The sequence below is a fragment of the Cynocephalus volans genome, chromosome 6 (assembly GCF_027409185.1).
Source record: "Cynocephalus volans isolate mCynVol1 chromosome 6, mCynVol1.pri, whole genome shotgun sequence".
NCBI classification, from domain to species: Eukaryota; Metazoa; Chordata; class Mammalia; order Dermoptera; family Cynocephalidae; genus Cynocephalus; species Cynocephalus volans.
Window position 1 is genome coordinate 18,261,611 of NC_084465.1, and position 27,501 is coordinate 18,289,111.

At 37.5% G+C, this 27,501-nt stretch overlaps 1 protein-coding gene across 1 annotated transcript in view; it reads left to right on the plus strand.

The window, feature by feature from the left end:
• The window catches only part of SVOPL (SVOP like), a 59,766-nt gene extending 37,191 nt beyond the window's left edge, over positions 1-22,575 (plus strand). The window contains exons 14-15 of the mRNA XM_063101009.1: positions 19,394-19,507; positions 22,549-22,575. Coding sequence (XP_062957079.1) covers positions 19,394-19,507; positions 22,549-22,575 — 141 coding nt within the window. The remainder of the gene's footprint in view (positions 1-19,393; positions 19,508-22,548) is intronic.
• The last annotated feature ends 4,926 nt before the right edge of the window (positions 22,576-27,501 follow it).

Genomic DNA, 27,501 nt, shown 5'->3' on the forward strand with positions numbered 1-27,501 from the left:
TGTGGATGGAGCCTTGTTCCAGGAGAGAAAACAGAGGCAGCCGGGTGACCTGCGGGGTCATGGCTCCTCAGAGGGCTGTACAGCTTGTCTCCTGCACTGGTCATTCTCTTTTGGCCAAAAGAAACAGAAATCCACCTGATCTGGCTGCAGCAAAAAACTCAAGAAAGAGGCTGGGCCCTGGGGGGGCCTGATCCAGGAAGCGGGGGGCTGACAGGAACCCAGGCCCTGCCCTCCTCATGTCCCTCTGGGGCTCGCGGTCACTCATGTCTGCCACTCTGAGCACACGGCTTGATTCCTCCTCTCTGAAGACCAGAGCACTATGCTTGCCTGTGTGTGTTCCATGAACCCTAACACATATCCTTTGCTCTGGCCATTGGAAGACACTGATTGGTTCTCTCTAAATCCCTAGAAAGGGGCTCTCACAGGCCCGGGTCTAGTCAGTTGTCCAAGCTTGAGCTTAATCAGTTGTGGCCGAGAGGCAGGGTTATGTGTAAATGCAGCTGGGGGGGGCCGGCCCGTGGCTCACTCGGGAGAGTGCGGTGCTGATAACACCAAGGCCCCGGGTTCGGATCCCATATACGGATGGCCGGTTCGCTCACTGGGTGAGCGTGGTGCTGACAACACCAAATCAAGGGTTAAGATCCCCTTACCGGTCATCTTTTAAAAAAAAAAAAATAAAAAAAAAAAATAAATAAATGCAGCTGGGGGAGGTGAAGTTTCCAGAGAAAGGGAGTTGTCACAGGCTGAGCAGACGAACGAGTTATCTCCTATAGTTTATCACAGGGATTCTGCTACCACTAATTTTTTTGAACTATCTTGGGAGTATTTCTCCTACTTGTCTTAAAGAAAAATGGGGCAGCTTTTCTCTTATGCTTTTGCCTTTTAAAATTCCTTTATACTTATTATTTCATCATTTTCAGAAAAGAAACTAATGGTGAAAGAAAGTAATAAAATATTAACCTTATTTCTGGAAGACCAGACCAAGCCATCGTTCATTTCTCAAGCTTTCATTAGGAATTGAATCTCGTGGTTCTCAACCACGTGGAATATTTTCCCTGGGTATTTGTGGGTATTTATCCCAGAGGTCACGCTGTTTTGGGTGAGTTTGCAGATCAGGAAAGAACCCAACTGGGACCAGGCCTCTGGGGACACAACAGTTTGCTCTGCTAATCATGCTGTAGCTACCGTGGTGGGTTCTAAACTCTTTATAGTTGAGACTATAACTCCTTCTATGCCACCCTCATTTGTCAAATGGAGGATAATAAGAGCACACACTACATAGGTTTCTTTTGAGGATTAAATAAGATTAATAAATGCAAAACATTTGAAACATAGTAAGCAGTCAATAAAAGTTAGCTAATAATGATAACAATGATCAATAACAACCAAGGCCAAATGCTATACAAATAGATATTTCTCAATAATGAAAATACTTTTAGGTCCAGTTAAGTCATATCAATCGCTGTGCAATTGGTATGCTTTGCTTTGCTTTCCTTAACGGTTTGGATTGGGAGGTTCAGAATCTAGGAACCTGTGTCTGCTCCTGGGATATTTGCCTAGGATTGGGATGGGGTGAGCTGCTCCAAGAAGACACCATCATGGTGTCACCTTCATGAGTTAATCAATCAGCCTTCCCTTGGAGGTGGTTCTCAAACTTTAGTGCTTATCAGAATTACTAGGGAGCTCTGCAGTGTCAAGATTCCTGGACCCCACCCAGAGGTGCCGATTCTGTAGCTGGGGATCAGTCACCTGCTTTTTAAGGTATCCCTAGTGAATCTGATGCGACTGGGCTGTGGGCCACTGAGAGGCACAGCCAGCAACAGGAAGATGGCAACTAGATTAGCTTTTTCTTTCACTTATTTCTTCTTCTTTCTCCTCTTTTCCCCCCTCTTCTCCTCCTCCTTCCTTCTTATTCTTTTGCCCTAAAACAGACTATTAAACCAGTTAAAGTAAAATGTTTACATATTAATCAGTGATATGTTTACACATTCTAATGACTATGTAAGTTTAATACAAATGCCTCCTTAAAAATGAATGTTTCAAGAATTTTAGTTGTTAGAAACCAATGGTAGTAGAAATACTACGAGTCATGGGTATGTGCTCCATGAAAACACAAGAGGATTTTGCTGCAAAAGTAACAAAAAGACTCACTAGAGTACAGAAGTGACCAGTCCAGGCCTCTACCAACAGGTCTTTCTGGGAAACTTCAAGAAGTCAGACAACTTAGCCCTAGCCAGGTGTCTCAGTAAGTTCAGGCTGCTGTAAAAAAGTGCCATAAACTGAGTGGCCTATGAACAACAGAAATTTCTGTCTCACAGTTCTGGAGCCTGGAAGTCTGAGATCAGGTGCCAGAATGGTTGGGTTCTGGTGAGGGCTCTCTTCCTGGCTTGTAGATGGCTGCCTTCTTGCTGTGTCCTTGCATTCAGAAAGAGGGGGAAGGAGCTCTCTGTGGTCTCTTTTATAAGGGCACTAATCCCATTCATGACAGCTCTACCCTCGTGACCTACATACCTACCAAAGATAATACCATCACATTGGGGATTAGGACTTCAACATATGAATTTTGGAGGGACACAAACATTCAGTCCATAATACCAGGCATCCCGTGGTTCAGTGTTATAAGAACTCCTGGTACTTCGTATGGATGGTTAAAGTCGTTCCAGCATATCCATGGCTTTGGGCTTCACCCCAGCTCTGCAATGAAGGCCCTTAACAGTCCCAGGCTGTGTGGCTGTGGTGAGTGCAGGGCACGGGTAACACAACAAGACTGCCTCCTTGTGGCCAGACTTAACATGGTGTCTCATCAAATGACAATCCAGCCTCCAAAAAAAGCCCTGAAAAGCATTTTAAGTCTTTACAAAAGCTTCTTAAAGGTGTGTCAATGAGGAAGGCCATTCATAACCCTTAGCAAAACTTTTAAACATCCTCTTTGCTTTACTCACTTCTATTGTCACCAGTGGCAGAGCAGTGTCCCCAATCTTCAGTCTCATCCCTTCAACCTCATTACTCCCCCAAAACACAGCTGAACCAGCTCTTTTTCTGGCCTCTCCCATAGTCTTCCCAGGTGTATTTGTTCTCTCTTGAGCAGCTCTCTGCTCTTTCCAACTGAAATCATTTAGCCTTTCACGATAGACAGAGACTCTTTGTTAGGAGACAGGAGAGTCCCTTAATTTAGGACTCTATTTGGATGACTCATTCAACAAGTTGTTTCTGGAGTAATTTTCTATAAATTTTAGAGATCTTCTTATAGAGTTTGGCAGTTGGAACACCAAAAAAGACTCAATTAGCTCCAATCTCTATTTGATAGACTAGAACTGAAAATTATTTTATCCCAATTGAACATTCAGCTAACATTTATTGAACTTATACTCTATGCCTAGAATTGTCCAGTTTTATTTATTTGCAGTAGCAAATAAACCAGACAGATTTCCAGCCATATGCTGGAATTGGCTTGTACTGTCTTATGAAAGCTGATTGTTAAATTTTCAGGAAATTTTGCAAGCTGGGGTCAATGTCACATTGTAGTTTGAAATTAGCCATGGTGGTTTAATGGAAATGGAAATTGGCGAATGCTACAAGTCTGGACTTTTGGGTTTTTGAGAACCTGCTGTTAAACATTTGGCAGCACACCACACAAATTTCCTGCCCTCAAGAAACTTATACTCAAATTGAACACTTTATAAATATGCAAATGATGTAAGATCATTTTAGATTGTGATTAGTGCTTTGGAGACAGTATAATAATGAGTACAGTGAGTGACAGATTTTTTAAGGCAAGTCCTCTCTGGGAAGGTGACATTGGAGTTGAGATCTGAAGTATGAGAAGTTGACAACTGTGTAAAGGAAAACGACATTTCAAGTAGGATGACAGCTGGTACAAGGGCCTGAGGTGGGACACAGAATGGTGTGTTCTGGGAATGGAAACAGCCATGGAGAGCCAGAGAGGTGCAGAGAAAGAATGTGCCTTCGAGGCATATGGACTTTGGATTTTCTCTCAGGGACAGTGAGGAATCACTGAAGGTTTGTAAGCAGGTGAGTGATCTGATCAGTTTTGCTTTTTAAAAAGATCACTCTGGTTGTTGAATAGAGAGTAAATTGGAAGGGGGCAAGGGTGGAACAAGCTTATAAGAAGACTAATTTCACATTGCCATGTACTGTTGACATGAAAAGGGAGATTTCAGAATTCTGGAAAACTCTATTATAGTATAAAGATTTAGGAAAAGATGGTAAATCTGACTGCATAAAAAATTTAAATTTCTACACAGAAAAAAACTACTTTAGATAAGGATGAAAGAAAGACAAACCCTTATATTTCAAGGTTCTCAAAAAACCCTGATTTAATTGTCACAGCTGAGCAGTGATGTTGTTGTCCTATCAAATGCCTGACCTTCCCAGAAGCACGGAAACCAATGAATCAGTGCGTGAGGGAACAGAACTCCACAAGTTTATGGGAATATAAACTACATCCATTCAACATTTTCATATGTGATTTTCAATAAGCAATGAACTTATTGAGAAACTGTACATTGTCAAAAATAAACAAAGCCGGACACTAGTTACAGTGGTAAGAGTGGATTTTAATTGGTAATAACTAATAGCAATAGAAAAAAGAGTCCAGCGTGAACTGAACTCAATTTCCATTGTACAGAGGTGACTGGATATTTTAAAGGGAGAATGAGGAAGGGGGAGAGGGGATGGTAGGAGCTTGAGCAAAGTCAGGGAAGTGAAAATAATAAAAATCTGTAAGGAAGTGTTGGTCCATGTGAAACTCATCTGGGTTTGCTAGGCTCCTACCCTCCTACAGAGGCTGGGAGACAGGGGCCCCAACTTCAGGTATTAGGAACAAATTCTTTTGGCAGCCTTGAGGTTTCTCAGGCAGGCCCTTTAAGGGGGCATAGGGTTATCCTAGGGATGTGGCCTTGAGCTGTTAGAAACTATGTCAGTGTTTTTCAAGGCTTTAGCGTAAGACTGAGGCCTAGTTAAGGAGAGGGCTCAGAGGAGCCCGGCTGGAATTTGATCAAGGAGAGTGTCTTTATCAATGTCAAGTGTGGTTCATAAATTGTTTGTATTTATTGTATTTTGAGTGATTTAAGAGATTTCTAACGGCAATTTTGACCGCATGCGATTGTTTTTTTCTTCACACACTGAAAACACAAAAGTTACAAAGTTAGAATTAAAATTTTACTGCTTAATATTTCACTAATTAGAAATAACAGATATAAATTTTATTTTTTTATTTTGGCAGCTGGCCAGGACGGAGATCAAAACTTGGAGCTCGATGTTATCAGCACCATGCTCTAACCAACTGAGCTAACTGACCAGGCCTAATACTTTAATGAAGTTCTTTTAATGTATCTCTTTATGTGTCTATAAGTATATATAAATATGCATATACATTTTACTTGAATATGATCATAGTTTATGTTCTTTTTATATCCTGCTATTTTTGCACTCAGTAATGTTGCATTTTTCATTAACTCAGAAAAACATTTCATTGTATACTCCAAAAGTTACTTTTCAAGTACTTAATCAGATCTGTATTATTGAACATCTAGACTATTTCAGATATTTTTCTAATGTAAACAGCAGTAGTAACCATCCTTGAGCTTACATTTTTATCTACCTATGCAATTATCTCCTTAGGGGAAACTTCTAGAAATTGGATTAGTAGGTCAAGGGCTCTGCTAATTTTACATGTTGGTGCATTGTGCTAAAGTTGTCTCTGGGAAGCTTATACCAATGCATGAGAGCCCTGTTGTTTCACCTATCAGCCGACTAGTTTTGTTTGTCTTTCATCTTTGCCAATCTCACTGGCAATAAATGATTTCTCTTTGTTATTATAATTAGTGTTCTTTTATTAGGAATGATACTGAATGTTCTTTGACTATTTTAATTGGGTATTTTATCTTGTTTAGCTTGTCCTCTCAGGTACTTGCCCACTTTTCAATTCTGTCTTTAAAGCATTGATTTGTGAGAGTCCTTTATTAGAGATAAAGGATTTTAACCATTTCTTCTGACATATTGCAAATATTCTCCCGCATTTTCCATTTGTCTTTCATTCTTGTTTATGTTCTTTTTCTGTGCAGGAACTTTAAGTTCATAGATACTCAGATTTATCAATATTTCTTTCTATAATTTCTGAGTTCTGTGGTTAGGATTATGGAAATACACATCTCTCTTTTCTTCTAAGCCTTCTGTGTCCTCATCTTTTCAGGCGTTAGGGGGAAGAAGGGAGTGTAAACTTTTCATTGAAGTGTAACAGACATAGAGAAGCCCCACCCACCACCCACTGCACCCAGGAAGCCCCACTCCCTCACCCTGAAGAGGGCCTCGGTTGTCCCCGCCGCCCACCACGACATCTTAGAATGTACTTATTAAATTAAAAAAAAAAAAAAAATATATATATATAATAGACATGTAGAAGTGTCCAAATCATGCGTCCAACTTAATCAACTTTTCCAAAACAAATGTATCCCAGCTTCAGACCCAGAAATTCCATGCCATCCTCCAGGCCATTGGAGTTATTCAGGTGCAAGGGGTAATGCAGGAAACAGCTTTATGACATCCCAAATGGCAAGCTGATTGTCCTGGTGCTATTTATTGAACAATCCATTTTTCACTCTTGGATTAGAAATGTCTGCTTTCTTATGATCCCACAATTACTTGGTGTATTTCTAGCTCACTATTTTAGTTCATTGATCCCTCTAGTTTTCCCATTGTCATATTCTTTTCATTAGTTTGATGACGTTTATGGTACATTTTCAAGACTGGCTGTTTAAAACCCACCTCTTGCTTCTGTTTCTCAGATACGCTTTAGAATCATTCAGTTACATTCTGCCTCCCTTGACTGCTCAAATCCTATTAAGATTTTAATTGTTCATTTATTAAACATATTGGTTAATTTAGGAAAAACTGCCTTTTCTTTCTTACAGTGTTGCCTACCTATCTAAGAACAGGGTTTGTCTCTCCATTTGTTCAATTTTCTTTCTGTGCCCCTTGGTGGGATTTTATTGTTTTCTTCGGATAGATCCTGTGTGTTTTGTTAAATTTATTCCTAGTCATTTCATGGCTTTTGTTGTTATTGTTAATAGATTATTTTCTTTCGTTATATTATAGCTTCTATTTTAACATTCTAACTAGTTGTTTTTAAAAGGCTTTTTTGTTGTTCTGTTTTGTCTATTCGGTTTTAAACAGCCAGCTTACAGAACTCATTCCAAACAGTTTCTCATTTAAGTCCCTTGAGTTTTTCAGTCTTATAATTGTATCCCTTCTGTGATTTCCATCTATCCCTTGATGTTGAGTGCTTCCAGTTAGCATTTTAATGTGCTTTAGATTCCACAGGGGCCAAACTGTAAACTCAGCCCTTTGATTATCTCTTTTCTCCTCTTTACAGCCAAACTCCTGAAAAAGAGTTCCTCTCCTCTCCTCTCCATTTCCTTCCATCACCTCCTCCCTCCAGCCTGGCTGCAGCCATCCCTACTCCACCCAAATGGTTCTTGATAAGGTCTCCAGTGACATCCACGTCTCTAAAGCCAAAGGTCATTTTAATCCCTCTTCTCACTTGACCTCTCACCTCAGTCAGGGACTGAGCCACGCCCTCCCTCTCAGAGCCCTCCCTTCCCTTCCGGTGGGTGGCTGCCACCACCTTGCTCTCTGTGGTTTCCCTCCTATCTCTGGGGCTGCTGCTTTCTCCATTCCTTTGCGGTATATCTTCCTCTACTCCTTTAATTGCTGGGGATTTCTTATTGCTCAATACTACACCCTTATCTTTTCTTCTTTTCTTCCACTTAGATGATATCCTCCATTTTCATTACTTTAATTACCAACTATATGTTTGTGACTCCCAAATTTATATCTCTGGGCTAGGCCTTACTTCTGAGCTCGAGTCATCCATCTGATTACCAACTCAATATTTCCACTTGGATGTCGAAAGCATCTTAAACCTAGCATGTCCGAAATTAACTCCTGGAATTTCTCCCCCAACCCACGCTGCTTGCACAGTTTCTTCAGTGAATGACGTTCCTATCCAACCTGGGAGTCATCCTTCTCTATTCCCTTCTCTTTCCTCCTCATAGCCAATCCCCAGATGATGTGATTTAACCCCCTAATAAGCCCTGAATCATTCATCTTCTTGCTTTTTCCACTACCAGCAGCACTCTGGTTCAAACAGCCATCAATTTTCACTGGAATGCTCAGATGACATCCTGACCAGTCTTCTTTTATGTGCCCATCTCCCCTTTCAATTCCTTTTTCTTGATGCATCCATGCAGATCTTATGTTATTGTGCATATAACCCTCTATCACTTCCCCTTCCTCATAGATAAAGGCCGGAAGCCTCAACAGGATTTACAGGGCTCTCCAAGTGAGGCCTTGTCTCAGCCACCTCAGGCTGCCATGACAAAATACCATAGAATGCATGGCTTAAACAAAAATTTATTTCTCACAGTTCTGGAAACTGGAAGTCCAAGGTCAGGATGCCAGCATGGTTGGGCTCTGGTGAGGACTCTCTTACTGTAGGTGGCCTTCCTCTCACTGCCTTATTCTCACTGTTTCCTCACATGGTAAGGAGAGAGCTCTGTGTGTCTTCTTCTTATAAGGGCATGAATCCCATCATGAGGGCCCCACACTCTTGATCTCACCTACCCATAATCAACTCCCAAAGGCCCCACCTCCAAGTATCATCACATTGGCTTAATAAGCATAAATAAGCCAAGTCTTAATCATCTGGCTTAATGTATAAATTTGGGCAGAGGGTGCAAACATTCAGTCCATATTAGGCCCGCATCTTGGATTCTTTTCCCGTGCTTATGTAGCTATAAACGATCTGGTTCTTATGGTTCATCAAAAGTACCACAGTTATTTCCTCCTGGTGTTTTCTCACTTGTGCTCCCCCACCCTAACCGCCCAGTTAGCCATGGTTCATTAGCTCCATAGGAAAGCCCTCTCTCATGCCCTAGCCCACTCTGAGCTCTTATGGCACCTTGAACTTTTCCTTCATGTCACTTAACAGATTGTAATTGCCCACTTATTTTCCAGGCAATTTAAAATCCATCTTTTCCAATTGTATTTAAACCCCATGAGGACTGGCATGTGTGCATATTTTGCTAATTTTTGTATTCCTAGCTGCTACTATGGTGCCTGGCAGATAGTGAGCTCTGAAAACATTTTGTGAATGATTTTTTAAGTGGCTATTTTTTGTATATAAGAAAACAATGCATTTTTTTTTTTTTTTTTAAAAGATGACCGGTAAGGGGATCTTAACCCTTGACTTGGTGTTGTCAGCACCACACTCAGCCAGTGAGCGAACCAGCCATCCGTATATGGGATCCAAACCTGGGGCCTTGGTGTTATCAGCACCGCACTCTCCCGAGTGAGCCACGGGCCGGCCCGAAAACAATGCATTTTTAATATTAATTTGTATGTAACTACTTTACTGAAATATCTTATGGATGAGTTTGCGTCCTTGGAGAAGCAGAGGCGAACACGGAATTACATATGCAAGAGATTGATTGGAAACACCTGGAAGGGTAAATGGGAGCGGGAGCAGGAGCAGGTCGGCAAGGAGAGCCCTCAGACCATGATGCAGGTGTGACCCTTGTGAAGACCCCCACTTGGCAGAGCATTTTACTCTTTTAGTGAACCACTGAGTTTTATTTGCAAACATTTTATTTATAATTTTTGCATCAATACTCATATATGAGGTGGTGGTTGGTTTTTGTTCACGTGTATGTGTTTTATCTATGTCAGGTTCCAGAATCATTGTCATCCTGCTTTCATTTTAAAAAGACGTGGGAAGGGTTTCTTCTTTTTCTGGACCTTGATCTTTGGAAATATTAAAGAACTAATCTATAAAAGAGTGAATAATGGCACTTTGGAGGAGGTAGTTCTTAGGCCATTTTCTGTTTCTTTTCTGGTTATTTGTTTCTCTTCATTTTATCTTTTTTTGAGTAAATGTCAAGAAACATTTTTATTGAATATTTACTTCATTTAAGTTTATTAGCAAAAAATGGGGAGTATTCTCTTACAGTTTTATTCATTTCCTGTGTATTAGTGATTATTCCCTCTTTCACATTCTTTATTCCATGATTTTCACTTTATTTCCTAACTAGGTTTATTTTTTCCTAAAATAAAATAGCTCTTGGATCAATGTATCAACTCCACTTGTTTCTATTTTCTAATTTATTCATTTAGGCTTCTGTTTTTATTAATTCTCTTGCACTAATTTCTTAGGTTTATTATATATTTTTTAACTTCTTGAATTAGAAGTATAGTTTACTATACTTTACTATAGTTTTTATTATTTCTTATATTAAAAAGGTTAACAATCATTTAAACAATTTTTTCTGAATATAAAAATACTCTCATAAAATTTCAACTACAGAAAGAAATGTGTAACTGAGAAAGGAAAAATCTGTAATTCCATCACCAGAGATAACCACTTTTAATAGTTTGGGGTATATTTTGCAGATGTTTTTATATGCATATGTTATTTGTCTCTCTGGGTGTGTCTGTGTACCGATAATATCTGTATATATGTAGATGTGTGTTTATATATGTAGATATATGTGCTTTATATATATGTATTATACATAGGTGAATGTATATATGTAGATACATTTACTTCCATCAATATCTGCATATCTAAGACTGGCCAGTATCTCAGTTGGTTAGAGCATAGCCTTACAAAACCAAGGTCACATGTTCAGATCCCTGTACTGGCCAGCCACCAAAAAAAAAAAAAAAAAAAAAAAATCTGCATATCTACCTGCATGTATTTGTATATCTGTAAGTTACGGATACCTGCAGAGGCAGATGGACCCTTTCCCCCAACCTCCCAAAGTTTGGCTCAAATATTGAGACTGATGACTCCAAACACACACCAGGAGGGCATAAAAAAGTTTCGCACTTACATAATGAGGTCTCTGGGAGAGCAGGGCAGGCCTGTGAAGCAGGTCCAAATGGCCTGAGAGAGCAAGGAGAGGAGACTGGGCTGGGTGTTACTGTGGTTAGGTGTGGAGTGGGGATGAAGGTTCCAGAGCATGGGCAGGGGCTTGTATGGTTTGAATCACCTGATATCTTTGCCTAGCCCTACATCCTGGAGTGTTTCCCCTATGTTTTCTTCAAGGAGTTTTAATGTTTCAGGTCTTATATTTAAGTCTTTAATCCATTTTGAGTTGATTTTGGTATATGGTGAGAGGTACAGATCTAGTTTCATTCTTCTACATATGGATATCCAGTTTTCCCAGCACCTGTTTAAGGTGCCCATTGTATGTTTTTGATGCCCTTGTCAAAGATTAGTTGGCTGTAAATACATGGGTTGATTTTTGGGTTCTCTATTCTGTTCCATTGGCCCAAGTTTCTGTTTTTATGCCAGTACCATGCTGTTTGGGTTACTATAGCTTTGTAATATAATTTGAAGTCAGGAAGTATAATGCCTCCAGCTTTATTTTTTTGCTCAGGATTGCTTTGGTTATTTGGGGTCTTTTATTGTTCCATATGAATGTTAGGATTGTTTTTCTATTTCTGTGAAGAATGTCATTGGTATTTTGATGGGGACTGCATTGAATCTGTGGATGGCTTTGGGTAATATGGACATTTTCACTATGTTGATTCTTCCAATACATGAACAAGGAATGTCTTTCCATCTTTTGGTGTCCTCTTTAATTTCTTTCAACAGTGATTTGTAGTTCTCATTGTAGAGGTCTTTAAATTTATCCCTAGGTATTTTTTTTGTGTGTGTGACTATTGTAAATGGGCTTGCTTTCTTTATTTCTTTTTCTGCTAGTTCATTGTTGGAGTATTAAAAATACTACTGATTTTTGTGTATTGATTTTGTATCCTACAAAATTCGTTTATCAGCTCTAAGAGTTTTTTGGTAGAGTCTCTTGGGTTTTCTATATATAGGATCATGTCATCTACAAACAGGGATAATTTGACTTCATCTTTTCCTGTTTGGATGCCCATGCCCTTTATTTCTTTCTCTTGTCTAATTGCTCTGGCAAGTACTTCCAATACTATGTTAAACAGGAGTAGGACATTCAGGATATTGACAGTGAGTTTGTCATATATGACTTTTATTGTGTTGAGATACCTTTCTTCTATACCTAATTTGCTGAGAGTCTTTATCATGAAGGGATGTTGAATTTTGTCAAATGATTTTTATGCGTCTATTGAGATGATCATATGGTTTTTGTTCTTGATATTGTTGGTGTGGTGTATCATATGTATTGATTTGCATATGTTGAACCATCCTTGCATCCCTGGGATGAATCCCACTTGATCATGGTATATAATTTTTTTGATGTGTTGCTGTATTCTGATTGCTAATATCTCATTGAAGATTTTTGCATCTATGTTCATCAAAGACATTGGCCTGTAGTTTTCTTTTTTTGATATATCTTTGTTTGATTTTGGTATCAGGGTGGTGCTGACCTCATAGAATGAGTTTCGAAGAATGGCCTCTGTTTCAATTATTTGGAATACTTTGAAAAGAATTGGTATTAATTCCTTTCTAAAGGTTTGGTAGAATTTAACAGTGAAGCCATCCAGTCCTGGGCTTTTCTTTGTTGGAAGGTTCTTATTACTTCTTCAATCTCATTGCTCATTATTGGTCTGTTCAGCTTTTCTATTCCTCCTTGGTTCAGTCTTGGTAGTTTTTATATGTCCAGAAATGTATCCATTTCCTCTAGGTTTTCCAATTTGTTGGTGTATATTTGTTTATCGTACTCTCTAATGATTCTTTGTATTTCTGTGGTATCAGTTGTGATGTCTCCTTTTTCATTTCTGATTTTGTTATTTGGGTCTGCTGTCTACATTTTTTAGTTAGTCTGGCTAATGGTTGTCTATTTTGTTTATCTTTTCAAAAAAACAATTTTCTGTTTTAATTTTTGTATTTTTGTCTCCATTTCATTTAGTTCTGTTCTGATTATTATTTTAATAATTAAAATTGTTAAAATAACAGTTTCTGAAAGAAATAATTAAAATTATAAGATAATTAAATAATTTTAATTATTTCTTTCTGCCCACTAAATTTAGGATTGGATCGTTCTTGTTTTTCTATTTCTTTGAGGTGTAATGTTAGGTTGAGACAAAGAAGGCCATTATATGATGATAATGAGATCTATCTAACAAGAAAACATAGCAATCATAAATATATATGCTCCCAACATTGGTGCACCCAGATATGTAAAGCAAACATTGTTGCACCTAAAGAGAGAGATAGATCTCAATACAATAATAGTTGGGGACCTAAACACTGCTCTCTCAGCACTGGACAGATAACCTTAGGCAACAAATCACCAGAGAAACAGAGAATTTAAACTATACTTTAGACCATTTGGGCTTGGTGGACATATACAGAACATTTCACCCATCCAGTAGAGAATATACATTCTTCTCATCAGCACATAGAACATTCTCCAAGATAAAGATAACCCAAATATTAGGTCACAAATCAAGTCTCAACAAATTTTTCTTTTTTCTTTTTCTAAAAGTTGACCAGTAAGGGGATCTTGACCCTTAACTTGGTGTTGTCAGCACCACGCTCTCCCAAGTGAGCTAACTGGCCATCCCTATATAAGGATCCAAACCCGTGGCCTTGGTGTTATCAGCACCACACTCTCCCAAGTGAGCCATGGGCCAGCCCTAAGTCTCAAAAAATTTTTAAAAATTGAAATCATTTCAATCTTCTCAGACCACAATAGATTAAAATTAGAAATCAATAACAAGCAAAACTTTGGAAACCATACAAATGCATGGAAATTAAACATGTTCCCGAATGACCTATGGGTCAAAAAAGAAATCAAACAGGAAATCAAAAAATTTCTTGAAACTAATGATAGTAACAACACATCATACCAAAACTTTTGGGATATTGCAAAAGCAGTACTAAGAGGAAAGTTTATTGCAATAAATGCTTATATCAAAAGAATAAAAAGACTTCAAATAAACTTAATCTTTTTATGTCAGTACATATAGATTGTCCTCATTCTTTTAAATAGGTGCATAGATTTCCATTGCGTGGATGTGCCATTAGTCATTGTCTTGTTGGTGAATAAGTTGTTTCTAATTTACTTCTTCCTGCTCTTTCTTTACAATGGCTCACTGAACATTATGCACAATAAGTGTGCAAGCATTTTAATCATTTAATGTACACTCATTGAGCCCTTTTAAATTCCAGACACTGTTCAAAACAGCCAAGGTCCCAGATTCTTTGAAGTTAAATACTAGTGGAGAACAGACAAGGGACGGACAGATAATATGTCAGACATGATTAATGCTATGAAAACACATAAAGCAGGGAGAGGAGATAGTGATGGGGTGCCTAGGGAGGGCCTCCACAGTAACAGCAGAGACACATGGGAAGTAAGGGAGCAGCTCAGGAGCATGTCTGAGAAAAAAGGCAGAATTTTGTAGAAAAAGTCTATTGAATAATATAGCTAGGTCAAAAGGTGTACATATTTTAATTTATGACTGATCTTGTTAAATTGTCTTCTCTATTTTTTAAAACTTATAAACTCCTCATTATAACTGAGTATAAACACATTCTTTTTTCCCCTAAATCTTCTCATACCTGTCCCTGGTAACTACTGTTTTACTCTCTATTTCTAAGGATTAATTTTTTTTTTTCTTTTTTAGATTCTACATGTAAGTGAGATCATTCAGTCTTTTTGTGTCTGGCTTTTTTCAGTCGGTGTAATGTCCTCCAGACTCATCCATGTAGTTGTGAACAGCAGAATCTCCTTTTCTTAAGGCTGAATAGTATTCCATTGTATGGAAATGTCACAATTTCTTTATCCATTTGTCTGTTGATAGACACTTTGGTTGTTTCCATATTTTGGCTATTGTGAATAATGCTGCAATGAACATGGGAGTGCAGATATCTTTATGAGGTGGTGATTTCATTCCTTTTGGGTATATATATATCCAGAAGGAATGCTGGATCATATGGTAATTTTATTTTTAATTTCTTTAGGAACTTCGATACTGTTTTCCATAATGGCTATTCCACACATTCCCCTCTGACAGTGTGAAAGGGTTCCCTTTTCTCCACATCTTTGCCAACACTTGTTATCTCTTGTCTTTTTGATACTAGCCATTCTGGCAGGTGTGAGATATTATCTCCTTGTGGTATAGATTTGCCCAATGATTAGTGATGTTCAGCACCTTCCTATATACTTTTTGGCCATCTGTACATCTTCTTTGGAGAAATGTCTATTCAGGTCTATAACACATCAATAAACACTTTCTTAAACAAGAATCCCTATTTCTCGTCATTATCACCAAAAGCAATAGTGTTACTGAACCAAGAGGAGTTCCTCATGAAAGACTAACAAGTCTTTCACACCGAAGCTTGAAGTGTTAAATATTAGTATTAATTTGGATGGCCATTCAAAGGAGCACCTGGTAGCTAAAGGAGCTTTTGAGACTCCAGACTCATTGACTACTTAAAATCGTAAGCATTTATAGAGCAAAATCATGAGTAGGGATCCTGGGAGTCATGTGTGAATCTGATTGATCAGAGTAATTATTTCTGGTATTCTGGCTAAAGTCTTCCTTGACTGCCTTGAGTCTGGAGGCATACAAACTTCAAAGTGGACTTGTAGTAGTTTGTTATCTGAAAAGGCAACTCGAGGTTGGCGTTACTGATGTCATGCTAAGCCATAAGACATTTATGTAAGGAACCAACATCCTGACCTCATAGATCAAGTTTTAACCTAAGGAACAAACATCCTGATCTCCAGATCAAGTCTTAGCTTAAGAAAGTTTGTGTTTAATCAACTCTGCTTTTCTTATTATTAAGTTAATTTGTTACTCCTAGGAATCCAGACTGTCTTCCTGCTCAAGCAGTTTTTCTTTTCCTAAATCCCCCTTCCTCCCCAGCCAAGGCCTGCTCTGACTGGGGTTGGGGAATAGCTATGAGAGACTCTGGGTTTGATAGTAAGTTTTTAAACCTTTTTTCAATTTGGGGGACAATAAATTATTATCTTGTCTTAATTTGTACTTTGTTCATTATTAATAAGGTTGAGCATCTTTCTTTAGTACTCATTCATATTTCTTTTTAAAATTTGTGTGGTGTGTAAAATTGCTTATTTATGTGATTTGTAATTTTTCTACAGGCTATTAGCCATTTATTATTGTACTATAGATATTTTTATATTGTTGTGTGCCTTTCAATTTTACAATCAAGTTTTTTGGCATACAAAATTTAACATTTTTACATAGTCAGTTTGCCAATTATTTTCACTTATTTATTTATTTATTTTTTTGTCTTTTTATTTTTTTGTGACCGGCACTCAGCCAGTGAGTGCACCGGCCATTCCTATATAGGATCCAAACCCATGGTGGGAGCGTCGCCGCGCTCCCAGCGCCGCACTCTCCCAAGTGCACCACAGGCTCGGCCCTTATTTTCACTTATGATGTTTGTGTTTTGTGTTATGATTAAATGGCCTTCATTTATCCATACTTATAAAATATTTATAAAAATATTTTATAGTAAAAATATTCATAAAAATATTTTATAGTAAAAATATTTATAAAACATCAAAAGTTCAAAGGATTTTAATTTTTAGTCTACAACATTAAATTCTTCAACCTGTTCACAATTTATTTATGCATAAGGCGTGAAGTAAGGGTCTAGCTTTAGAAAACAACAAAACAGTGCCTCGCTGGTTGTTCCCAGACCATTAACCATCCTTCTGTCTGACTGCCCTCAACTGATTTAACATGCCCCTGTTATAATAAACCAAATTTCCATAGATACTTGGATCTATTTTGTGACTCATTGCTTTACTGATCTCTCTTCCGGCATCATCACCACACTGGTAATGATTTTAACTTTAACTTTAATGCCTCTAAGATAATAATCTCCCTCAGGCTCCCTATCCCCCACATTTTCAGAAGTTTCCTGATTTTTCTTACATATTAATTCTTCCAAATTAACTTCAGAATCAATTTTTTCTTCCAAATTGATTCCAAAATCCCACAGGGATTTTGATTTACATTAATATTACAAATTCCATTGGTAAGAATTATGTTTCTACAAGACTGCATTTGTCTAAGAACTAAAATAGATTAATTCAATTTTTATGTACTTAGTAAAGTTATAATTTTCTTCCTGTTTCTTACACATTTCTTTTTAACTTTTATTTTTATTCCTATTAGCTGTGTCTCATAAATTTAAATGTTGTGTTTTCAGTCCGTTCAATGTCTTTTTTTTTTTTTTTTTCCTTGAGGCTTGACTCATGGATTATTTAGTTTGGTGATTTTGCTGTTATCTTTTTGTTATTTCTAGCTTGACACTATTTTAATCAGAGAACATGCTCTATGACTTCAATTCTTTCAAATCTGTTGAGGTTCATTTTATGGCCCATGATCTGGTTTATCTTGGTGAATGTTCCATGGGCACTTGAAAAGAATATGTATTCTGCTGTTGTTGGGTTTCATAAAGTTCTTCTACATACCTGCTGATTTGCTGTCTAGTAGTTACATCAGTTGTTCAGAGAGAGGTATTAATGTCTTCAACTATACATGGATGTGTCCATTTCTCCTTTCAGTGCTATCAGTTTTTGCCAAATGTATTTTGAAGCTCTTTTGTTTGGTGTATAACCTTTGGGATTGCTATCCTGTCTTGGTGAACTGACCCTTTTATCACCCTTATGTAAGTAACGTTCCTCTTTGTCCCTTGTCTATTCTGCTTTTCTAGAAGTAGACATTAACAGATCTCTTTCCTTTTGATACAATGAATCTGGAGTGGTCCCTGGAAATCTTCATTTTAACAAAATCCCCAGATGATTTTTATAATCAGGTATTACTCAGAGTTCTTGCTTGCAAATGATAGAAACAGACTTTGTTTAACAGAATTTATTGGAAGAATATTTGGTAACAGCTATTGTATTGCTAGAGTCTTGCTATGGAGCAGATCCCTGAATCCCTCTAGGGAAGCCAAAAAGTCTAGGCAGTTGTTTTCCTTGACCCTGTCTGGTGGAGCACAGTTATTTGACCTAAATTCAACCTATCAGGGTCTCACAACATGCAGGATTTTGAAGCTGATGCAAAGGATGTGAAGCGGGAATAGTTTAAAATTCATTCTGGTGGTGATAATTTTGGTATCCAATAACAGAAGTGGCAGCAATGACAGCACCTAATCACATGCCTAACTATGGGATGATTTAGTTATGGTTTAGACTGCCTGGCCTCTTTTAGTTTCTATCCCTTTTTTGAATCTTGTTTCCCAGCCTTCTGGCAACAAACACACCCACACGCACAAACACACACACACACATTATAAAAACTCCTGTTTGGGGAAAATTGTAATTTTATTTTGGGAGACAAAATCAGAGAATAGTACCTATCTCTTGCTAGGTCAACTACAAAATAATTGGTGAGATTAATATAACGGGCTATGTTTGCATAAGTGGAATTATTTACTGTTTTGGAAGGCAGCAGGCCTTATACGCAGGAGTTGCGCTCCCAAATTATATATCTGAAAACAGAAACCAAGTGGTGGTAGAAATGCTAGACTGTGTGACAGAGATCTGTATGTGACTTTGGACAAGTAGTTACTGAGACTAGTCACTTAGTCTAGGCTCATCTGTAAAGTGAGGAGTTTCTAGGTCTTCACGAACTGCAATATTCTGTGACTCTAGGGAGACTTGCTTTTCTTTAATCACTTCATAGTTAAACTGTCCTTGTGAGATTAGTTGACAACTATCAAGTGTGTGGCTATTTGGACACAGTCCTGGAGAAACTGAAGTATGAGATGAAGTGTCTGAACTAGTCAGTACCAGCATGAAAAGATCCAGGCCAAAGGATGTAGTATATAGATGGGCAGAAATATTCTTACTGTGGAAGAACGAACATCAGAGTTTTGATTGGTTGTCCAGGCATTAAGAGCAGAGACAAGACACATCAGTAGTCTTTTTAGAGACCCTGATATTACACCTCTTCCAAAAAAACTTTATCCTGTTTTGTTTGTCCTGTCAGAATTGAAGGCGGAAAATGGACGTTTGGTGGAGAGGATATAGCATGAAGTGAGAGGGTTAGAAGTTAAATCAAGCTGAATTGGCATCAGAGAAGGGATGGGAAAATAGGCAGATCATTCCCAGATGCTGCAATTTGCTCTGGAGATGCCTGATGGGTGGATGCTGAGAGAGCTCTCTGCTAGTCAGCCTGTGTTATTGGCAGTTGTTGCTCATGGAGGAATCACACAAAATGCCTACTACAGCTCAGCTCAAATAAACCAATGTCAGGAATGTACAACTTAGAGTGGCTACAAGGAACCATCATTTATGTACTGGGTGAAGTCAATCTTTATTTTCCCTTTGACATAAAGGATGTTTAGAAGTGACTGACTGGGTCACAGTAAATGGAGTGATTCTCTTGTGACTTGCAGGTTCTTATGAACGCGTCATTCCTGGGGGCCCTGTGTCTCTTCTCATCTGTCTGTGTTATATGTGCCATTTCTGCATTTACTCTCCCAATTGAGACCAAAGGACGGGCACTACAGGTAAGTGATGCAGAAAACTCTTGTCTTCTCAACTGCCAATTTTTAGCCAAAATAAATAAACTTGGTATATGGGCATCTTTCTTTTAAGCAAACATGATGATAAACATAGTATGTTTAGCGTGTTCCAGTAGAAGACCTGGGTCAGCAGTTTTCCCTACATGTAGCTTTGAGCAACATTGAAGTTAAATGCTTCAAAATTCTTACTGTAAAAGTTGTCTGAATAACAAGGACTAAGATGAATGACAGTTGTTGAGGCCTCTGCAGTCTACCCTTCCCACTTTACCATCTGGATGTAAGTGTTGCTGCAGAGCTAAAGGGGGCCAGAGGAGCTGAAACAGCTATTTGCTTGGGATCACATGGTCTTTACATGTCGGTCCGGCTTCCTTTCCCCTAGTACCCATGGTAGGCTGAGTCAGAAGCTTCAGTGTGGCACCGATCCTCATTAAATATCCACAGGCAGCAGACGCTAACTACTCATTCTGTTTCACAAAGTACATAAAAAAAGGGATACCCCAAAAGTATGAGATATGCTTCCAGGGGCAAAGTTGTAAAAGAGAGACCCTCTCATCTCTCTGCCTGTATGGTTGGATTCAGTGAGGAGTGGTCATCTCAAAGTACAAGTGGTAGCTGTTATGTTTTTGTCTTAAACACAAAGCTTGTTGGTAGCATGCAAGGGCATGTGTGTGACATATGGGGAAGGGAGAGAATAGTTGGGGTTTGTTTGACCCTAAGCTGCTGCCTATAAATGAGGCTGTAGTCTATGGCTGAATGTGACTTGCCCTCTCTCCCATGTCCTACTCATAGTAAACTGTAGACAAATTTTTATTTGGTACAGATGTATTTTGTTGTCTGTCAGTAGATACAAGGAAGGCACGATTAAGTTTAAAAAAAATGCTTAAATCAGTCTTGATTTTTCCCCTGGCTTTTTTATCTTTAACATAATATGCATTTTAATCACAGGTTGGATGACTTCTGTAATTATGGATTTAGGCCTTTGTTTAGGTTCCTTACTTGGAATGGTGACCTATTCATTGAATGCTGAAAGCCGGAGACTGAATTAGATGATTCTCATTTTTCCTTTTAATCTTAAATAAAAGAATTGTCATACTCTTTACACAAATGAGGAAACTAAGGCACAAGGATGTTGAGTAACTTGTATAAAGGAACACACTAGTACATAGTGGGGCTGGAATTTAAATCAGGTTGCAAAAATTAAGTGATGCTAAGTATTATGCTAATTTTCCATTCCCTTAAAATCTTTCATGATTCTGTCTTGTAAGTACTATTACAAGTAACAAGTAACAATACTTGTGCATACAAGGGTACTTTAAAAAGTTTGTGGAAAAACAAGACTATACGAATCTTTCCAAGAACTTTTGGAAAAACTTTTTCTCATATAGAAGGAAACCTGGCTCACCATCTAATGTGCCTATCTATTTCCAATTCAAGTCATATCTACCTATAAAGGACTATTCCCTTTTCTGTTGACTGAGACTTGGTTTTAGCACTATGGTGAAATGATTTCTCATGACAGTTTAGAGCTTTTTAGTAACATTTTCTTAGAACTTTAACATGTAGATTCAATAAGTACTATCGTATGGGCACATAGCCTTTGACGGCCCTGCCACTCAATGGTTACATGTCTTAAAGCAAATCCTGAGATACATACACACACACTTCAATATTTTTGAGTGCTCAAAATATGAAACCACATAGTGACTAACACAATAAAGCTCCTAGAAATGTTTACAAGCACATACCAAAAACTTTAACTTCCTCTCAATGACAATCACACAGAGCATCCCAACCTGGGTCAACAGTTTAGAAACAGTGTCAATTCTACTTTAGAATTACTCTAAGAAACTCACTCATTTTGATAAGCCTGGTAAACTACAAATCAAAAAACTCTTGAAAGAGGATATTTATAATGTGAATCTTTCTAATGATGTCTGTATTACATTAGAGTAGTTGAATTATAAAGTTAGCATTGCATTTTCAGGTACACAAAGGTAAATGCTAGGATCTTAATTCCTTATAAATTTTATTAAAGAACCTTCTATTGCTATTTTCTAGTGTCAGCTGAGTATAAATGAAGACTTTAAAATATTAAGTGTATTACTGATCTATTAAATCACTTCTTTTTACAGCAAATTAAATGAAGACCTGCAAAGCTATGTCCACCAGAGGAGAAAAATGTATTTTGTCTTCAGAATTGTGGCACATTTTTAAAAACGTGGTTTTATTTCTGTATGCTACTTGGTAATAAACTGATCACATATTTTTTTAAAAAGGCACATATGGGAATGGGGTGGGTACTTCTAAATGTTCATGGAAAGATTCATATTTCCTAATTCTATTTTTTCATGAACTTTTTGAAGTACTCTCATATACTGATTTCTTCCTTGAAGACAATATATAAAGAACTTTTAAAAATAAACTTTAAGATTGGAAAGGTGAGTAAGAGATGGTGGGGGGAAGATGGCTTTCTTTCCTTGACATCAAATCTATTAACCTTCATATGGATAAGTATTAAATCTTAAGCCAAACACACACATAGAGTTGATAATCTCCCATGAGGTTTTGTAGCTAAAGTTGCACTGAAATTTTGTAGCTAAGGCAAGAACTTGGGCTGATGTCATTAAGCCTTTCAAAACAACTAGATAGTCATCAAGTTCAGATTAAAGTTAGCATATTTAAATTATGGCCTCCATAGTTTAGTAATAAAAATTGCTTATTCATAAAATAACATGCTTCAATTAGTATGAATCTTGTACATAATTACTAAGGAGCTGGGAATAAACTATTTTCTCCCATATATCCCCTATTTCTAATTTCATTATTTTATAGGGGGCATCTATGATTCTCATGTGATAAAAACGGAAGACTGAAGTAGGCTTTCCTACCTCATGTAATTAATATGCCATTTGTTGGGAAACTGCTGCAATGAGTGACATCACATGTGCACACCGCACTATTAGGTTAGGGATGCTGTGAAAACACCTAAGGTTTTTGCGTTTATATTGTCTTTTATTGCTGTTTAGGCCTGTATTAGCAAACTACGTATATGAGAGGTTTATAACCCTGCTTAAATAGGGGTGTAAACAATTCCTATTTGAACCACAGGCATAAATTGGCTTAACATCAGGAAATTTTTTTTGGTAAGGGGCTGGACATTAAGTATTTCAGGCTTTGTGAGCTACATATGCTCTGTCACTTTTTTGGGGGGGAGAGAGGTTTAGGGGTTACAAGCCTTTAAAAAAACATTCTTAGTTTTTAGGCTGTACAAAAGCAGGCCAAAGTTTGTATAACCAGCTTAAAGTCTAGTTATAAAATTTTAGGCCAGAATATTTTTGATGCCAAGACGTGTTAACTACACATGTAGGGGTTAGCCAAAAAACCCACCACAAATCTTAATTGAAAATTCCGAAGCTGCCATTATCAGCAATTTATAATTAAAATCAAAGGATAGCAGTGATTGAAAACCATAGTCAACCAATGTCTCAAGCATCTTCCCAAGGATTTCAAACTCTCAATATCTGTGGGGGTCTCTCCAGGTTTAACGAACTTTGTTGTCCACCGCTGTCTAGCACTCTGGTTTCTGAAAAGATACTAAAATAGTCTACAGTAAACTCTATTAATATGATTTTAATTGAATACAAGATTTGAGAAATCCTTGATAATTTGTTTCTTGCTTACCACACTTACTAGTATTAGTCATTAGTAGAAATGGAAGTCAACAAATTTCAGAGTAATAAAACCAGAGGTAGGGCCGGCCCGTGGCTCACTCGGGAGAGTGTGGTGCTGAGAACACCAAGGCCCCGGGTTCGGATCCCATATACGGATGGCCGGTTCGCTCACTGGCTGAGCGTGGTGCTCACAACACCAAGTCAAGGGTTAAGATCCCCTTACCGGTCATCTTTTAAAAAAAAAACAAAAAAAAAAACAAAAAAAACCCAGAGGTATTGAGGTATTAAAAAGTGTAATATGGGCCGACCCCGTGGCTCACTTGGGAGAGTGCGGTGCTGGGAGCGCAGCGGCGCTCCCGCCGCGGGTTCGGATCCTATATAGGGATGGCCGGTTCGCTTACTGGCTGAGCGTGGTCACAAAAAAGGACCAAAAAAAAAAAAAAAAAAAAAAAGGGTGTAATATAACCAGAATCTCTATACAGTCATATTGCTTTATAAATAAAGATGAATTTGTCTGATTCTAATAGTTTTATATATAGAAGAGAATTTGACTTCCTTAAGTCTATAGTCTATGATGGCAAAAACTCCTCCTGCAATATGGAATGCTGAAACTTTTATTTTGGACTTTTTGTACGTTGGGCTTTCTCAGCCTACACTTTCATTAGTGAATCCCTAAAACAACCAGATTAGATCACTGTCAAAGTCTGGGGCCTGGTAGCCTAACCAGTTTTATTCCTGCCTGCCTTGTCTCCATTCCTGTTAAGAACACCCTAATTTTCTCTGGGGAAATGCCACTTCTCAGAGGCAGGACGTTCTCATTCCAAGGGTGAGAAGTGCTTAACCCTGGTTTATCTGTATATTCTATCCTCTCCAACAAAACAAGGACAATTGGGCTTCAGTCATTTGCAATGGAAAGATTCCTGTTTGAATTTTCTGGCTCATGTTTCTAGGAGTTAAAGACATTAATACATGGGCAAGGAATTTACATTCTCAAAGTATCCTGATACATGGTGAAGAATGTTAAAATAGCTTTTCTCCCACCCCACATTTGAAAACGCGGGAAGATTGAATGTTGTTAAATGTCTAACTTGTAACTACCAAGGAAGGATTTTTTAGGACTCAAATTAAGACTTAATTATTCTACATGAATAATTAAGTACCCTACCAAAGTAAGCTCTATTAAATATCCAGTAGTGATTTTTAAAAACAGTAGTTGTAACTTCTGAAAAGCAAAACTTTTCAAACTTTATAGGTGGAATTAACATAACATTTCAAAGTGACTTGTAAAGTCCCAATTATGTCCTTACCCCTCTTCCCCCATAGGGTTTCAGACAAGTGTAATTTTTCATGGCATCTTTGGTTCTTCCACTTTCCAGGGGGAGGGAAATCATCGATTGAAGGTATTTATCACCCATGTTACTTCCTGTCAAATTATTTTTTGTTTATCTTTAATGCTTGGTGAAATACACGTGTTAGAATAAAAAAATAAAAAGTGTTTTCCTATTGCAGTTATTTATAGATTAGTATAATGTCTCTAATGTATTAATGTTACATCTAGAGCAGCACACAAAGGTAGTAATGAAAGGAGACTCAAACTAGTTACAGTCCTACTGAAATGGTGTTCAGTAATTTTTCCACTTAAAAATCCTGTGGTGGTAAAATATTCACAGTAAAAATCCATCAAAGTTAATTTTTATTAAAATCAAAGCACCAGTCTGTCCCCCCGACCCCAGTTAAAAAAACAAAAACGAAGACTACAGCCTCAGAATCCTTCAAAATAAGCAAAACCTTCATGGAGAAAAATCTGTGGTGATCTGATTGGCTAGCATTATTCTCAGGAACATGAATCACCAGCATGTGAAGTAGGTTATTTAGTAAATTCACATCCAAGATGAAAGTACAATAAATGTTTGTAGAAAGATATCAGCTATTAATTTACATGTGGCTATAAAATACTTTAAAAAATATGTACATGGTTATTTAAAAAGAGGAGCTCAATTTCATTAAGAAATTAGATGGTGGAACTTGTGATCATGTCCATAATTTTAATGGCCAAGCAGGTCATTCGATTTCTCTCATAACAAATACAGATAAACAGAAAAGGAGTACAGCTTCAATTTAAACCTAAAAATCTTTCATTCACATGAAGCAACTTACTTTTGAGATTCACGTTAATTTGAATCAGACCTCAGCAAAAGAGGGAGTTCCCCCTCTTACTGTCTCTCCATGGAACTCAAATTTAAAAGTTTAAGCACTGTAACAGCATAGGACTTTGAAATGCAAATTCATAAATGGAGCAATTGGCTGTATACTCACCCTCTGACTGTGGAGTTAACCTTTTTGAAAGTATTCTTAAGTTATCTATACTACTGTACAGTAGTAAAATGTAAAGGCTATTCTTTAGCTTGGAAAAACTATCATGGGAATAGTATATTTTCATTTTCTTTTAGCACCTTTCTTTTTCCTTCCCCCCTCCAAAAGATAAGCAGGGCCTGTTAATTCAAAGGACAAAATGACTACACTGACAGATGCTGATGTAAAAAAATATTCTGTATTTAATATGGCATGTCTTAGTACAGTTATACTTGTTCTGTAGGCATATAATCAAGTCACTGTTTACTTGGGTTTCCTTATTGCCAGCCTTCTGGTTTAGCACCTGGGAAGCTGTGAGTTGGAACTGAGTAAATCCTAGCTCCCAAATGGTCTGCTCATCCATAAGCCCTGACCCAAAGGTGTGATCGCATTCAGCAATGGGGGTCCTGCAGCTATGAGACTATGGATGGACTCAGTCCCAAATCAAGAGGGAAATCTCCCAGAGTTTTTGGTCAGAGGAAAACACTGGAGTGCCTAAGTTTAGGTCAAGGTTGCTTGAATCACACTGAACTTTTGAGGGGATGCTCTAAATGAACGAAGGCTCATTTTATAGTTTACTTCTATTAGAAGAGAATTTAAGGACTACTTAGCTGGGATCCACACACACCCTTGTTAATAAGGTCACAGGACTTAAAAGGTCTATTTGGAGAGAAACCCAAGACATTTACTTTTAATATGATAATTTATATTATTATGTATGAGTACAGGAAAGATGTTCTCAACTGCCCTTCATTCAGCAAAAGATGGTAAACGTGAAACAGAAATACTGTTTTAAAAAATTAATATGGCATTGAATGTAATAGTAACAGTTTGGGGTACATTAGTAGAAATTCTGGCTCAGATATATTTAGGAAATTGTTTTTTCTCTCTCAAGCCCTACCTGCCTTTGTGATGATTCTCAAAATAATTCATGTGTTGCTGTTTTAACTCAAGAAATAAGTATGGGAGAACAAACTGTCAGAAGAACAGTATTCTAAGACACCAACAATAAACTTATTAGCAAAAGCTCCACAGCTGTTGTGCTAAAAATGCTGGAGCAAAAAAAGACAATTGAAAGGTATAGGCACTCCATTCAAAATTTGTTCAAATAGTCTTTGGAGAACAAATGTCAAATGCATATTCAAAACAACACAACAACAAATATTACTATGTAAAACATATTTGGAAAAGTGATTAATAATTAACATATTATGGACAAGACTTAAGTCTAAGTAGGAAATGGGAAGCAACTGCTAATAATTTACTTTTTCTTTATATTCTATCTTTAGCAATACCTGAAAACCCAGTGAATTAGCCACAGAATATTTTCAAATTGTCCATGTTAAGAAGTAATGCTATGTGGATAAAATCAAGTCCTCTACATTTAGTTCATGGGAGGTGTTACAATCCAAAGAATAGCATTCTTTCAAGTCAGCTATATTCTTATCCTATCATCCTAAAGAGAAAAATTTCCTCCAGTCAATGTCTTATAAATAAAGGTTTACTTTGGCAAACTAAAAATATTCATGTGTAAGTATTCTGTCAAATGTTGGGTTAGTATATGGCACAGTAATTTTCTTCTATCTTAATTTGATCCTAGAAAACACTGAAGGGTGGGCCGATTGCTCAGTTGGTTTGACTGTGGTGCTTATCAAAAACACTGAATAAGTAAGAGGAATAAAGATATCAGTGAAACTAGTTGGGTCTGGCCCATTTAAGAATATGCTTGTCTTCAGAAGATAGGTCTTTTATATCTCTATCAGGAGAATGAAAATGAAATTCAGAACTAAGTCAGATCAAAGATTAAATTTGAGGTTCTGACTCCTCAAAAAAACAACCCAGGAAATAGATGCTTCAGAAAAACATAACATTTTTCCTATAATTCCCCCCAACTGTCTGCTCCCAAATCCCACAACACATTTTCATTCCAAAGACAGATGAAAACCACAAAAACTG